Source organism: Macrobrachium rosenbergii, chromosome 55, assembly GCF_040412425.1.
Source record: "Macrobrachium rosenbergii isolate ZJJX-2024 chromosome 55, ASM4041242v1, whole genome shotgun sequence".
Taxonomy (NCBI): Eukaryota; Metazoa; Arthropoda; class Malacostraca; order Decapoda; family Palaemonidae; genus Macrobrachium; species Macrobrachium rosenbergii.
The window spans coordinates 41,397,768-41,415,267 of NC_089795.1; the positions used below are offsets into that span (position 1 = coordinate 41,397,768).

Sequence of the window (17,500 nt, forward strand, 5' to 3'; positions counted from 1 at the left end):
TACAGTTAGTGAAAGAATTTCATCATTTGTATGTGATTTTAGTTTTCAAAGCTAAATAAAACTCGTGAATTTTTACTTATAGTCGCTTTTAAGAGTCTTAAAAAAATCATTTTGAATTTTTGTTTTACGCTGAAGAGGACGAAGCGGACATTTTTGGTTATGAAAATACGGAGGAATGTAGAGAATTCCGTATTCTGGAAAATATCAAACGTGTAAACTATCGTGCTTCCAATCCCTCACAAAGAACTCTTTTAAGATTCTGAAGCTTCAAAATATCTGTAAAAAGTCTTACTTTCTCCCGACTTTGGTGAGATGTACCTAGACGTTACGGACAACTTAACATGCACGGACGCCTTTGCACCGATATCGGGAATCCATGCTTCCCAATAACACAGTTACAGACTAAAAACCAATTCGCGAAATCGAACATCAGGTCGACGACACGGCCATTTGTTATTCCAGTTCGGTCGATTGCTTGCATATTGTATACCTTGACCTTGAAATTCTTGCAATGGTTTGGTAAGAAGGGAGTTATGTATATATCAGCCCATTGATTATTAGACACGCAGAGAGAGAGAGAGAGAGAGAGCTTGGGGTGGTGAATACTTCCTGTGAGGATTTGGGAGTTCCTCAGATATTACAATATTTCTTAATAACTGTAAAAGAATAATTCGACACAGAAAGATAAATAAGCGGAAAGAATATGTTCGGTAGAAACAGATACATTAACATTAATTCTATCACTCTTCAGGAAAATGTATTATGGTTAAAGTAGACAACCAAAATTTGGAACTCTCTCCTTTTTTATGGTTTCCCTGACTGTTAAAACTGTCTATCCTTTGAGAGGCAGGCCTATTGCTTTTCCAGGATTAACCTCCACGTCTTTTTTCTTGCTTTCTTGGGCCAGGGCTAGAGAGGAACTTTAAAAGAAGAATATGACACTTTTTGTGGGATTTTTGACAACCACTAAGTTAGGAATGATATCAATTTCTCAAAAGCCAAAGAATATTTGCAAGATTCTAGAAAAATATTATTTGTTTGTTGTCGTCTTTTCTCTCAGTAGCTGAAAGTTACGGGCTATGCTTTACTTCAACTCTCTCTCTCTCTCTCTCTCTCTCTCTCTCTCTCTCTCTCTCTCTCTCTCTCTCTCTCTCTCTCTCTCTCTCTCTCTCTCTCTTGTAGAGCTGAAGGATAAGTGCAGCAGAACCAGTTGGCATTATACTATATTTTCAGAGAGAAAAAATGCTGCTTTCAGTCCTGTGTTACACAGTCATCAATACAGAATATCAGTCCGTTCCCCTACTTCTCCGTCCCCCACCAGCCCCTACCAGAAGGCTGTAAGAGGACCGAAGAATGCAGCCAGTCGTGAAGAGAACGAACAAGAGAGAGAGAGAATATGTCGGAAATAGATGCGGATGTTATTTTTTCATCACAATCGTTATATTTATCGCCGTGTCCTTACGTCACCAATACGTCGATAAAACATGTCTTCTTTTTTTTTTTTTTTAAGTGCCCCGAGTTGCGTTGCGTGTCGTGAGGACGTTTGTTTGACGCTTCCTTGTTGTGTGTGTGTGTGTTTGTGTCTGTATGTGTGTTTGTAATACATGATTGAGTATAGGTTCTCCAGGACTAGTATGACCCCGCAATCATTGTGGAGTTATGTCGATTCTTTGTATTCTCCTCCGGAATTTCTCGTAATATTTATTCTTAGTCGATTCTTTCTATTCTCCTCCGGAATTGCTCGTAATAGTCAGTCTTAATCGACATTTTCTATTCTCCTTAGGAATTTGACCTTCAATAAATCGACGACACAGCAGGACCGTGATGGGGGAATGAAATTTTCAAATCTCCACCTGTGTTACTGCAACAGCCCTCAATCTCGAATAGCTGAACGCCCAAGGGAATTTTACCCTGCTGGCCAAGAAAAACGAACGAAAGATTTCCTTCGATTTATTTGTTAATATTAGTTGAATTCCGTTTAATGCACAATAATTACATCAGAAGGTTTTCAGGTGTTCAGCAGTGGTATTATCATCGATACTTTCTGGGTAAAATAATATAAGTTATTCTGAAAACTGCTGAAACCTTGTTGGAATTTTCCTAAGATTAAACTGTGGTAAAAATGTGGTTGTGGCGTTATTGGATTTGCCACAACAATAGTAAACAAGTAAAAAATGCGCCAAAGTTTCTTCGACGCATTCGAGTTTTGTGTACAGCCGCTACAGCGCATAATCAAGGCCACCGAAAATAGATCTGTCTTTTGGTGGTCTCGGTATAATGCTATATGAACTGCGGCCCATGAAACTTTAACCACGGCCTGGTGGTGGCCTGTCCTATATCGTTGCCAGAAGCACTATTATGGCTAAATTTAACCCTAAATAAAATAAAAACTACTGAGGCTAGAGGACTGCAATTTGGTATGCTTGATGATTGGAGGGTGGATGATCAACTTGCCAACTTGCAGCCCTCTAGCCTCTGTAGTTTTTAAAATCTGAGGGCGGACAGAAGAAAGCGCGGACGGACAGACACAGCCGGCACAATAGTTTTCTTTTACAGAAAACTAAAATTATTAGCGCAAATTTTCAGACATTTAAATGAAATCAAGTTAGGACGCTTTCAAGGTAACAAATAGCAGTTATTTTGGAAAATGCGGAAACCTCGCTGGAATTTTCCTAACAATAAAGTCATAAGATTGTGATTGTGGCGTTATGAGAATTGACACACCAGTTTTAAACATTATTATTGCAAATTTTCAAAAATTTATATGAAACAAATTAGGACCCCTGCCACAGAATAGTATGTACAAATAAAATAAGAAGAGCCAACGGAAATACTACTAATAAAAAAAAGAAACAGGATGTAACGAAAACATAAGCAAGACAGTGAACTTGGATGAGGAGATCTTGCAATGCGTCTAATTAAAACTGGTCCTGTTTACCTGAATTGTAGCTTCCAGGCGAATTTACTGAGTACAATAGGATCGTATACTTCCAGGCAGATTCACACCATGTGTACCTGGATCGTACGCTTCCTGGTAAATTTACTATCTGAGTACTAGGATCGTATATTTTCAAAGAAGTTCATCCCTTGTGTACCTGGATCGTACACTGCCAGGTAAATTTACTATCTGAGTACTAGGATCGTATACTTCCAAAGAAGTTCACCCCTTGTGTACTTGGATCGTACACTTCCAGGTAAATTTACTATCTGAGTACTGTAGGATCGTATACTTTCAGGTAAATTCACACCATGTGTACCTGAATCGTACGCTTCCATGTAAATTTACTATCTAAGTACTAGGATCGTATACCTCCAAAGAAGTTCACCCCTTGTGTGCCTGGATCGTACACTTTCAGGTGAATTTACGCATGATGCACTATATGATAGTATACTCCCAAGTAGATTCGCACCTTTTGTACCTGGATTGTACGCTTCCAGGTAAATTTACGCAATGTGTACTAGGATCGTATACTTCCAAAGAAATTCATGCCTTGTGTACCTGGATCGTGCGTTTCCAGGTGAATTTGCTATCTGAGTACTAGGATCGTGTACTTTCAAAGAAATTCATACCTGTTGTACCTGGATCGTACGTATCCAGGTGAGTTTATGCATGGTGTACTAAGATGGTAGACTTACAAGTAAATTAACACCTTGTTTACCTGAATCGTAAGCTTCCAGGCGAATTTACACATGGTGTACCAGAGGATCGTATGTTTGCAGGTAGATTCACATTTGTTGTACCTGGATCGTACACTTCGAGGTTAATTTACAGTTAGAGTATTATGATCGTATACTTCCAGGTAAATTCACACCTTGTGTACCTGAATCGTACTCTTCCAGATAATTTTACTAAGAACTGTAGGACCGTATACTCCCAGGTAAATTCATACCTTGTGTACCTGGATCGTACGCTTCCAGGTAAATTTACACAGTACTTACTAGTATCGTATACTTGCAAGTGGATTCACACTTTGTGTAACTGAATCGTACGCTTTCAGGTAAATTCACGCATAGTGTACTCGATCGTATACTTGTAAGTACAATCCTACCTTGTGTACCTAGATCGTAATGCGTATAATTAAATTTACACCTAGTGTACCTGGGTCGTTTCCGAGTAAATTAAACCAAGATGTACCTGAGTCGTACCATGTCAAATCTCCGAACTTTCAAGTCTGTGGGTTGACGCTCTGATATATTTTGACTACCTTCAGTAGCGTCAGTAGGGACCTGAGTCGATGCGACGCCAGAAGACCCCCAATAATTAATTAATTAATCAATTAATAGCATTCCGTTAGTTACAAGCGTTATTACATTAATTTCATCTTGATTTCTTACGAAGCAATTTATTCAGTATTTTGAAATTAATATGCATTCCTTTTTCACATTTCTAAGCACTAATTTTGATCTTATCACTCTTAATTCTGTAGACGGTGCGTTACTGTATCTCAGAGAGAAAGAGAGAGAGAGAGAGAGAGTTATCTCATATATATATATATATATATATATATATATATATATATATATATATATATATATGAAGAAACACATTAACAGACATACGTACAGTAAGTGTAAATATATATCAATTAATATACTGTATAGATATAAGGAGAGTGAAACTCGAGCAGATCTTGCTCCTTGAACAACTGGTGAGAGAGAGAGAGAGAGAGAGAGAGAGCATGATGCAGTGTTGGCGGCCGCATGTCCTGGGGGTTTCATTGTATAGTCTGAGTTCATCGTGGCAATGTTCGTTTGATTATGAAGTCGGTCATTGTGTTTGGGTGATGCAGGTAGTGGGGATGGCCAGCCTCTCTTTGGGGCGGTATAAATGATAATGAGGTGATCTTTTACGGTTTTAAAGCTGTACATAACACAATTAGAGGACACACGGATATATATATATAATAATATATATACTTATATATATATATCTTGCCATATATATATATATATATATATATATATATATATATATATATAAATAACACATATATATATATATATATATATATATATATATATATATATATATATATATATATATATAATATATATATATATTTTTTATATTTATAAATAGATATATGAACCTTATATATGCATATATATGTATATATATATATAACTTTGTAGTGAAAATGAGACACTGTGATTATAAATTCTGGCCAGTTTCGACTTTATAATCTAAGCCATTTCAGTCCTCAGAAAATGAAAGCCAGACAAAGTCAAAACAGTCAGGACTTACCAGGTTTATTTCCATGTTGTAAAGTTGACATATAAATCACGTGTCAAACATTACTGATTATAAAACATTATATATATATATATATATATATATATATATATATATATATATATATCAGTATCTGTTTGGCTTCACAGCGTGACCTCTTAACAATATCTTCAGACGTCTTGGATAACGCTTGTCACTACACAGCCTTGAATTCGAAGCGAAGATCAAGTGAAGGAATTCCTCCATGGTATTTCTTCATTTATCTTCGTTTTCAGATCAAAACTTTGTGATGGCGTATCCAGAGGAGTAGGAGGAAGACATCAGAAGAGTTAAGTCATTGTGGCTATCACAAATTTATTGATCTAGTACAGAAAGTGATATTGCTCTCTCTCTCTCTCTCTCTCTCCAAACAGAGATATATATATATATATATATATATATATATATATATATATATATATATATTATTATGTGTGCATGTGTACGTGTATGTATGTATGCATGTATGTGTGTGTGTGTGTGATAGAGAAGGGGAGAGAGAGAGAGAGACTGAAATTTCAACTGTGTACTTTTCTATACCCTTTCTTGGATGATTAATACAAATGTTTGACAATATATTTACTTGTACACTCTCTCTCTCTCTCTCTCTCTCTCTCTCTCTCTCTCTCTCTCTCTCTCTCTCTCTCTCTCTCTCTCAGGTGTTTTCCATGCAGGCGCCATCATTGGCATTGCCTTTGTTACTCACGCTATCAAAAGATAAGATCTGAGATTTCCCTGATATGTAAATACGCTAACTGGCTCTCCAATTTTCAGCTGCAGTAAATTACGATATCCTGTGGAGGTTCCTGCTGGTGGAATGGGAAACAGCAAGGACGATATAGTTTACTGAGAGAGAGAGAGAGAGAGAGTTCTACATAGATAGAGAGAAAGAGAATACAGGTTTATACATTGTCAAACAATTATATCAGTCATCCACGCGTGTAATAAAAAGCTCGAGAGGGTATAGAAAAGTACACCGTTGAAATTTCTCTCTCTCTCTCTCTCTCTCATCTCTCATACGTATACATATATATACGAGTATGTATGTGTGTTTCAACACATTTTCAGTACAATTTATATATATATATATATATATATATATATATATATATATATATATATATATATATATATATATATATATATATATATATATATATATATATATATACATAAACACTAGCTGATACCCAGCGCTGCCCAGGAAAACTCTGAATGGCAGCTGATAAACTCTCTCTCTCTCTCTCTCTCTCTCTCTCTCTCTCTCTCTCTCTCTCTCTCTCTCTCTCCTCTGTCTCCCCTTCCCCCCTTTAACCCCAACCGCTTTGGTGCCAAGTGATGCCTTACCGCCACAGTATTCTTTTCCAGACAGTAAGTCATATGTATCACCGAAATTAGGTATGATAAATTCGTAAAGTTACTAAGTCTACGAGCATAACCAGCCCGTTTCACTGGCAGAACCAGTCCCGTTTTAGTGAAGCCCTTCCACCCCCACAACCTTTGGTGCCCTATGGTGCCAGTGGTGTCTTACCCCCACAGTGTTCTTTTCGAGATAATAAGTCATATGCATACCAAGTGTGGTTGAAATTGCTCAATGCGTTTCAGAGTGTATGTGGAACATACACACACAAAACACACACATTCATACATACATACATACATACATTTTTTATATATGTATAGATATAAATGTAAATAAACAAGTATAAAAGCAGCATTGGTGTTGTGAGTCATTTCAAGTCAGAGAGAGACATGTAACAAGGTATTGTTACATCCCTTTTCAAAAGGACAGATAGATAGCATGGCAAGGTATCATTGACAGCAGGAACTGAAACGCTCCGATACGCTTGGCGAATGTCATTTCGACACGAACAGGCCTTGACAGACGCCAAGGTAGGGCTGAAAAGGATTATAGGGTGGGACGGAGAACGCCTCTCTCTCTCTCTCTCTCTCTCTCTCTCTCTCTCTCTCTCTCTCTCTCTCACTAGTTGATCAAGGGGTAAGATTTGCCAGAGTATTTCTCTCTTTATATGTATACAGTATACTGACTGATATATAATTACGTTTACTGTACTTAAGTATGGTTATGTATTTCCTCTTATCACAAACGAATTCTTAGTATTAGAAAGATCATTTTAATGGACGCGCACTAAAAAAGTTACCTTTTTATAAATCAGTGGATGATTGATTTTGATAAACTAGAGTGATTACAAGTTTGTTTGTGTGCGCTGCCCTACAGGAAGGCTTTGAAAAATACCCATACCTTTTTATTATCTTATTCACATTTTGTCCTAAAACTTCTTTGGAACAGAAAAAGAACCTCTATTTATAGCTATTATATATATATATATATATATATATATATATATATATATATATATATATATATATATACTGAAACGTAATACTCTGATTTACAGTTCAGTGACTGTTTCTTTCCTCGATTTCGAGGCTATGGGATGCTTTTTTACTTCCGTTTCCCATTATTCCAGCAATCCTCTGTTTTTTAAGATTCAGGATTATTGCTTCTCACGGCTTCCGCGTTAGAAAAGGAACATCCCGTCATTCCATCCTCCCTGAAAACCCCGGAATCATTCCTGGCTGAGAATGAAGAAGGACAGATTTTGAAATCATCCTCTCGTCATGCTTCAAGACTAGCCAATATGGAGTGGTTTGGATTTCAGCTCTGAAACGTGGAAGGCTGTTCAATTTCAGGACATTAATTCCGGGAAGGTCTTTAACTTCAAGTTTTGTAATTGTGGAAGGTCTTTAACTTCAAGTTTTGGGATTGTTGAAGGTCTTTAACTTCATTTTTTGGAATTGTGAAAGGTCTTTAACTTCAAGTTTTCGGATTGGGGAAGGTCTTTAACTTCATGTTTGGAGTTGTAGAAGGTCTTTGACTTCATGTTTTGAAATTGTGGAAGGTCTTTGACTTCATGTTTTGGAATTGTGGAAGGTCTTTAACTTCGTGGTTTGGAATTGTGGAAGGTCCTTAACTTCAAGTTTTGAATTATGGAAGGTCTTTAACTTCAAGTTTTCGGATTGTGGAAGGTCTTTAACTTCATGTTTTGGAATTGTGGAAGCTCTTAACTTCAAGGTTTGGAATTGTTGAATGTCTTTAACTTCAAGTTGTGGGATTGTGGAAGGTCTTTAACTTCATATTTTGGAATTGTGAAAGCTCTTAACTTCAAGTTTTGTGATTGTGGAATGTCTTTAACTTCAAGTTTTTGGATTGTGGAAGGTCTTTAACTAAATGTCTTAGAATTGTGGAAGGTCTTAACTTCAAGGTTTGTAATTGTGGAAGGTCTTTAACTTCTGGTTTTGAAATTGTGGAAGGTCTTAAACTTCGTGTTTTGGAATAGTGGAAGGTCTTTCACCCCAATTTTTTTTTATTGTGAAATGTCTTTAACTTCAAGGTTTGGAATTCTGGAGGGCTTTAACTTTATGTTTTGGGATTGTGGAAGGTCTTTCACCTCAAGTTTTGGATTGTGGAATATCCTTAACTTCAAATTGTGAAATTCTGTAAGATCTTTAACTTCAGATTTTGAAATTGTGTAAAGTAATTAAGTTCAAGTCATGGAAGGTCTTAAGTTTTGAATTTACTGAAAGATAATTTACCTTCAAGCTTTGAAGTTGAGGAGAACTATTTGCCTTTAAGCTTTAGGTATAAAAAGCTATCTTTTCCAAGCATGGGAAATTAAGAAAGCTGTTCCATCTAAGCTTTTGATGAGGAGAGCTATTTATCTTTAAGCTTTAAAGTTATAAAAAGCTATTTCTTCCAGGCTTGAAGGTTAAATAAAGCTGTTCCCTAAGCTTTTGGTAAGGATAGCTATTCACCTTTAAGGTTTTAAATTATAAAAAGCTATTTCTTCCAAGTTTGGAGTTTAAAGAAAGCTGTTCCCTCTAAACTTTCCTTAAGGGAAGCTGATTACCTTTAATCTTTAGAGCTGTAAAAGGCTATTTCTTTCAAGCTGGAATTTAAAGAAAGCATTTCATCCTTAAGTTTTAAAGTTTTTGAATTGTATGAACCTCGAAGTACTGAGGTAGCGAAAAATTTTTCAAGAACTGAAATTACAAAAAAAAACTGTTTACCTTAAAGAGCTGTATATGCAAAAAAAAAAAAGTTACCCCAAAGACCTGAAGTGACATCAAACTACTTACCTTGAATTACAAGTTACAGAAAACTATTTACCTTCAGGTGTTGAGGTTACGTAAATTACAAAGACTATTTACCTTAAAGCGATGATATGGAAAAAAAGCTACTTACCTTGAATTACAAGCAACAAAAAACTACTATCTTCACTTTGAAGCTCTGAAATTATGAAAAACCTTCTACCTCAAAGCGCTAAGGTCCTGAAAAGACATTTACCCAATAAATTAAGGAAAAATGGGTTATCTCCTTATCTCTCTATGTGATCTACAACAGCAAGGATGACTTCCGCTATTTGCCGTTAGTCAGGTTAAGCCAGGGCGTGAAAACAGCCACTTCCGGTGGTAAACATTATCATCCGGAGTTGATCCAGAAGCAACCGGTTTCAGGAAATTTGGGTGAACGGGTGAAATAATCTGTTCAGTAAAGCTATAATGTTGAACGGTATCGTCGTTATTATTATTATTATTATTATTATTATTATTATTATTATTTGCAGTAGAAGTAGTAGTACCAGCATTAAAATTGTTGTTTACGGTAGCATCACGACCACATTATTAACCGTAATAAAGGAAATGAAAATGCCTTCCGAACTTCGCGTAAATGTCACGGCTTATTATTGTAGTTTTTTTACCTTATAATTTTTTTTTCTGTCTCCTTCAGGGAGGTTAAAGGAATTGACCCCAATTGGAGGGAAATTACAGATGGGTAATGAATAACTCCGTTATTATGTCTCAACCTCACTCTGATCTTTTGATTTAACGGTTCGTGGGCCTTGGGACGAATTCTGACACGTTTGAGGAAGTGCCGGGTGTTAACAATCAATTCTCTCTCTCTCTCTCTCTCTCTCTCTCTCTCTCTCTCTCTCTCTCTGCTCACACACACCCACACATCATTGACATCAGTGTGCTTTGCTTGTTTAAAATGCCAAAAAACAGTGGGTTGGTGAGGCCTCTCTCTCTCTCTCCTCTCTCTCTCTCTGCAAGCACACTTTTACACACATCTTTAATATTTGCTTTGCTTGTTTAAAATATCAAATACACAGTGAGTTTGGTACTAGATATCTCTCTCTCTCTCTCTCTCTCTCTCTCTCTCTCTCTCTCTCTCTCTCTCTGCTCTGCACCCACACACACACATAGTGTGTTGCTTTTCTTTGTTTAAATGCCAAAAAAATTGGGTTCAAGATAGAACCTCTCTCTCTCTCTCTCTCTCTCTCTCTCTCTCTCCTCTCTCTCTCTCTCTCTCTCTCTCTCTCTCTCTCTGTCTCTGTCTCTCTCTCTCTCTCTGCAAGCACACACACATCTTTAATATTTGTTTTGCTTGTTTAAAATGTCAAATACACAGTGAGTTTGAGTGAAGACCTCTCTCTCTCTCTCTCTCTCTCTCTCTCTCTCTCTCTCTCTCTCTCTCTCTATTCTCTCTCTCTCTCATTATTAAGGTGCAAAATATACACGAGTTCGAGTGAAGACTTCATTTCTTAGGAGTGTGAATACATCAAACATGACAGTTTGAACATTTTGTTCTGCATGGAATTGATTCTTGATGTAATGGAAAGAATAATCAGCACTAGATTATGAAGGAAGTAAGCGTATCTTGTAGGTGTATTTTTATTTCTTGAATAAATGCCCGTTCTACGTAAAACATTCCGCAATTTAAAAAAAAAAATCAAGCAACGTCCTCAGTTACAGAAGAGCTAAAGTCGTTCACATCTTGCGAGGGGAATATTGTAATTTGAAACAGATCTCATCCTCATCCTCACACAGGTTAAACAGATTTCGTGATATGGCAATAGAATCCCACCCACTTAAACTGACCCATGGTAAACAGAACTTCATCATTTCTCAATAAGTCCTACTGAGACGCGAAAAACAAGTGAAAAACACATCATATCACAACGGAATTCAACCCAGGACTTTTTCCCGTTACGGGGCGAAAAAGCTAAAGAGACAACGCCTCCCAGCGAAAATCTCTCGCATCTTTCTCCTGCCTTCAGTAAAGCATGTCGGATGATGACAGAGACGATAATGATAATGATTATACGTAGCGTTTAGAGGAGAACATTGTTCGTCCTCATTTTTGCCTCGTCCGCGACGGTCTTGGCATTGTTTCTGCAAAAAAAAGGGGGGGGAGGGGGGGACGTAAGTAGAGGAAAACGACGTTTATCCTGCATAGAATGTCTTTGTGATATTGTTTTTCGACCTCATGCCTGGCTGGCTGGCTGGATTTTGCTGGGCTGTGCACCTGGATAGGAGATTGGTTTTGCCTGTGCATACACCTGGAGATTAATGGATTTTGTTGCTCTGTACACCCGGGTAGGAGCCAGATTTTATCGCTGTGTGCAGTTAGATTACAACTAGATTATTCTTTCCCGTAGGGGGTTAGTGCCGTCAGTGCACCTCACGTGGAGCACTGTATGCTTTACTTAAGGTTCTATGCAGCGTCCCTTCGGCCCCTAGCTGCAACCCCTTTTATTCTTTTTACTGTACCTCCATTCACATTCTTTCTTCCATCTTACTTTCCACCCTCTTCTAACAATTGTTTCATAGTGCAATTGCGAGTTTGCCTCCTGTTACAGCTTTGAAACCTCTTACTTTCAATTTCCCCTTCAGCTCTGAATGATCTCATAGGTCCCGGCGCTTGGCCTGCGGCCTAAATTCTATATTCCATTCATAGATTATTTTTGCCGTAGACCTATACTACCACAGGTTTTGTTGGTCTGTACAACTGAATAAGATCTAGTCAGTCTGTACACCTGCATACGTTCTAGATTTTGTCGCTTTCTTCATCCTGGATATCAGATAAGTTATGTCGCTTTTTATACCTGAATATTAATTATATTTGCTCTTTATTTAGACCTGGATACAAACTAGACTTTGTAGCTTGTTTTATTTAGATGTCGGCTAAAATTTGGGTCGATCTTAATATCTGGATATGAGCAAGGAATTGTCACTCTTTATGTCTGGATACCAGCTAGCATATGTCGATCTCTAACTTGGGATATCAGCTGGTATTTGTCGACTTTCATATCTGGATATCAGTTAGAAATTGTCGATCTTCAAATTGGGATATCAGCTAGTATTTGTCGACTTTCATATCTGGATATCAGCTAGTATTTGGCGATTTCCATATCTGGATATCGGCCAAAAATTGTCGCTCTTCAAATTGGGATATCAGCTAGTTTTTGGCGATTTTCATACCTAGATATCAACCAGAAATTGTCGATCTTTAAATTGGTATATCAGCTAGGCTGTCACTCTTAATACATGTATACCGGGTAGGATTCGATTATCTTTCTGGATATCTGCTGCGTTGTGTCCCTCTGTATACTGGATATCATTTATGTTTTGCAGTTCTTTGTAACTGAATCTGCTACAAACATTCTTGAACTGCTGAATCATGGATAAAACCCAGTTTGTCGTATATTTCCAAATTAACCGCTTCGTACACACACACACACACGTGTATATATGTATATATAATATTTATATATATGTATATATACATATATATATATATGTATACACACACACTCACATATATATATATATATATATATATATATATATATATATATATATATATATATATATATATATATATCTAATAAAAAAAACGCCATTTTGACTTTTTTTGGGGTGCTTTTAATAGATGGAATTCTGTTTCAACAGAAAATATTTCACAGTCGTATATATATGTATATGTATATATATATATATATGTATATTATATATATACACAGTATATATATATATATATATATATATATATATATATATATATATATATATATATATATATATATATATACACACGGAACAAATCAACACATGAGCAGAACACGTGTTTCACAGAAATAAATTTCTGACTCACATCTGACTCAAAGGCCCAGGAAGAACCTCACGTACAGAAATACTTAGGTTCCAGTTTCTTTTATGGCTCATGTGAGTCAGTTGATAGCGCCCTGGCCTTTCATTTGAGAGACCCGGTATCGATCCCGATGTGAGTCAGAATTTTATATTTATATATACATGTACGTATGTGTGAGTATGTGTATGTTTATGCTAATTGAATGAAGTGATTAATTCATTAATTTTGTCAACGATATATTTATAATCTGAAACACTCAGTACTTGCATAATGAAGAAAATCCCGTAAAATAACTACGACACGACGTGCACCAGTTACGAAAGGCAATTAATGTAATTATCCTAAAAAAGGACGACTCGACGTTGCCCTAAATTCTTAATTCCAGTTCTTTTAGGAAAATCGTTGACTAGATTATCATACGGTTCTTTTAGGATAAACACACTGCAACCACGGCTAATCCTCCCTTTTTCAAAACAAATGGAAGAGACCGAAAGGTTATCTCTCTCTCTCTCTCTCTCTCTCTCTCTCTCTCTCTCTCTCTCTCTCTCTCTCTCTCTCTCCGTCTGATAATTAAAACTGAAAAATAGATAAATAAATATATTCTGTCTTTGAATTCGAATGCATTTCAAAATATCGACTCACCTTGGCGGAGTCCAAGCTTAAAACAATTAATTAAAATTCATCCATTTTATTCATATCTTTTAAACAAAGGTGCAAACAGGCTCAGGAGATTATAAGCCCCATCCAGCTATACTGGAGGAGGTAAATAAACTGAACACCTGGAGGTACGGTGAATAATATGAGTTACCTTATTCATAACACCTCTTTCATATTCCTACGCTATTACCCTTCCCCCTGATGGCTATAGAACAAGAAGGGCATTTAGAGTTCTCTAATTGCCATGTGTGCGAGTCCGTTGACCGGTCATGAGAGGGTTGTATGGTTCTCTCTCTCTCTCTCTCTCTCTCTCTCTCTCTCTCTCTCTCTCTCTCTCTCTCTCTCTCGTCTGTCAATATGTAAATTGTATTTCTTGCTGATATATATATATATATATATATATATATATATATATATATATATATATATATATATATATATATATATATATATATCATACATATATATATATACAATATATATATATTATATATAAATCAAGAAATACAATTTACATATTGACAGAGTGAGAGAGAGAGAGAGATACATCATACATACATATATTCATAAGTACACATGTATATATATATATATATATATATATATATATATATATATATATATATATATGTGTGTGTGTGTGTGTGTGTGTGTGTGCGTGTGTAGATAGACAAATCAGGAAATTCTCTCTCTCTCTCTCTCTCTCTCTCTCTCTCTCTCTCTCTCTCTCTCTCTCTCTCTCTCTCTCTCTCTCATAAGCGTACTTTCTACACAACTATCAGCGTACTTCAACGTGGGTGTTTTCTTTTAATATGGTTAATTCACTCCGAAGTGCCCTATGAGAGACTGATTGATCGAACACCTGAACGACCAAGGGATTCGGACGCAGGTGACGTCACTGACCACCCCCCCCTCCCCCTCGTCATTAACGCGATCGCACTGAAATGGTTGTCTATTTAGATGGGTGAATCATCCTGTCGTCACTGACGGCAGTGTAAAGTTGGAGAGTACTTGTGAATTTGTATCAGAGAGAGAGAGAGAGAGAGAGAGAGAGTGAGTGAGTGAGTGAGTGAGTGAGGGCATCATATATAAAATATATACATATACAGTATATGTGTGTGTATGTAGGTATATGTATATATATATATATATATATATATATATATATATATATATATATATATATATGTATATATGTATATATATATATGTGTGTGTGTATGTGTGTTTACAGTATATAGTCAACTGCCTGTGTAAATTGCAATAAAATTTACTGTGCTTATGATAATCATAATTTCAATAATAATGAAAATAAAGTTAGAAAAAGATTGTACTTCAACCTTGAATTTTCAGCACGAGGAGAAAATTCCTTTCTCTAGCCAGCATTAAAATGGAAACGCCATCTTGGCTTAGAATCCATCTAATAATCGAATCATCCCTTCCTTAGTTCATTCCTAACTTCTCCAGAAAAATCCACTGAAATCCATATCTAGGTTTTTGAATACCCTGGACCGATCACATCTCAAAATGTAAACAATTCTTCCTTGTCCCATGGCTCAAATCTCTACAAAATTTCAGCCGAACCTATCTGTAACTTTTCATAATATCTTTTGGATAAAAAAAAATATAATCTAACACATGTGAATTCACTGTACTGTATTGTCATATTTATAAGTCTCTTGCACTCTGTTCCCTGACGACTGCAAACAGATACGTGTGAATTCGCTGTACCGAATTATCGTGTAAGTCGCTTGCACTTGTTCTCTGAAGACTACAGACACATGTGAATTCACTGAAGTGTATTGTCATATTTATAAGTCTCTTGCATTCTGTTCTCTGAAGACTAGGCCACATGTGAATTCACTGTATTGTATTGTTTTTCTATATTGTCATTCTGTTCTCGGAAGACTAGGCACATGTGAATTCACTGTATTGGTATTGTCTTTTTTTGTTTTGTACTCTGTTTTCAGAAGACTACAAACAGACACATGTGAATTCTGTGTACTGTATTGTCATATTTATAAGTCTCTTGTACCCTATTCTCTGAAGACTACAGACACATGTGAATTCACTGTACTGTATTATCATATTATAAGCATCTTGTACTCTGTTCACAGAAGACTACAGACACATATGAAATCCCTGTACTGTATTATCATATTATAAGTCTCTTGTACCCTATTCTCTGAAGACTACAGACACATGTGAATTCACTGTACTGTATTATCATATATATAAGTTTCTTTGCACCTGTTCTCTATAAGACTACAGACACATGTGAATTCACTGTACTGTATTATCATATTTATAAGTCTCTTGCACCCTATTCTCTGAAGACTACAGACACATGTGAATTCACTGTACTGTATTATCATATTTATAAGTCTCTTGCACCCTATTCTCTGAAGACTACAGACACATGTGAATTCACTGTACTGTATTATCATATTATAAGTATATCTTGTACTCTGCTCGCAAAAGACTACATACACATATGAATTCCCTGTACTGTATTGTCATATTTATAAGTCCCTCGTACTCATTTCTCAAAGTAATCTTATTTTTGCTTTCTTTCCAGTTCTCTGCAACCAGCCAGATGCGAGCGTAATTAATCATTCAAACTTTTGAATTATGAGGTAAGGTCACGTGACGCCAGTGACACGGAGTAGTGTGCGTGCGTAAGTGTGTGTGTGTGTTTGAGTGTGTGTACGCCATTGAGACACCGAATAACCCGTGTAGTATATATATGCAGTTGTGTATATGTTTATTTGGGAGTGAATAAAGTTTGTATTCCTCTGTATTTGGCTTTATGTTTGTTTTTCATAATTTGATCTCATTAAATATGTACATAATTATGTACAAATATTAAGCCACAAATATCGTTTGTTATCGAATTCACCAGACCTTGGGAATAACTTACCTCTAAGTGGAATTACAAGTGATTAGGGAATCTGCCTCGGCCAGGATTCGAACTTGGGCCTTTGGTTCAGATACAACGAAAAACGGTAAATGCATCTGCCCTATTAGGATTCGAACTTGGTCCCTCTGGATCTTGTTCGGGACAGATGCACTAATCAGTTATAGTTCCCCTTGGGTGTACGTTATTCGCAGGGTATAGTGAATTCGATATTTGTGGCTTGATATTTGGGAATAGTAAAAATTTCATGCTTGTAATTCACGTTCATTATTATTATTCTTATTATTATAATTATTATTATTATTATTATTATTATTATTATTATTATTATTATTATTATTATTATTACTGAGACAAAGAACAAGCCATTTGTTATTATTATTATTATTATTTATTATTATTATTATTATTATTATCTGCAAGTGCCGTTTTCCCTGAAGTATATTAACCTAACGCCATCAGTGACTGAACAGTGTGTGTGTGTGTGTGTGTGTGTGTGTGTGTGTGTAGATAATCATGTAAATATTTAATGAGATCAGATTCATAATTATGAGTTGTTCTGACTTTTGTGTTGTTGTTTAGCGTTGTTTGTAGGTAAATTTTGCTTGTGTTTCTCATGTTCGTACGTTACTCTTTC

At 36.1% G+C, this 17,500-nt stretch overlaps 1 protein-coding gene across 1 annotated transcript in view; it reads left to right on the plus strand.

Annotated features, from left to right (window-relative positions):
- LOC136835169 (mucin-2) overlaps positions 1-17,500 on the plus strand; it is an 85,807-nt gene that overhangs the window by 31,448 nt on the left and 36,859 nt on the right. Inside the window, exon 2 of the mRNA XM_067098378.1 lies at positions 16,525-16,582. Coding sequence (XP_066954479.1) covers positions 16,578-16,582 — 5 coding nt within the window. The 5' untranslated portion in view covers positions 16,525-16,577. The remainder of the gene's footprint in view (positions 1-16,524; positions 16,583-17,500) is intronic.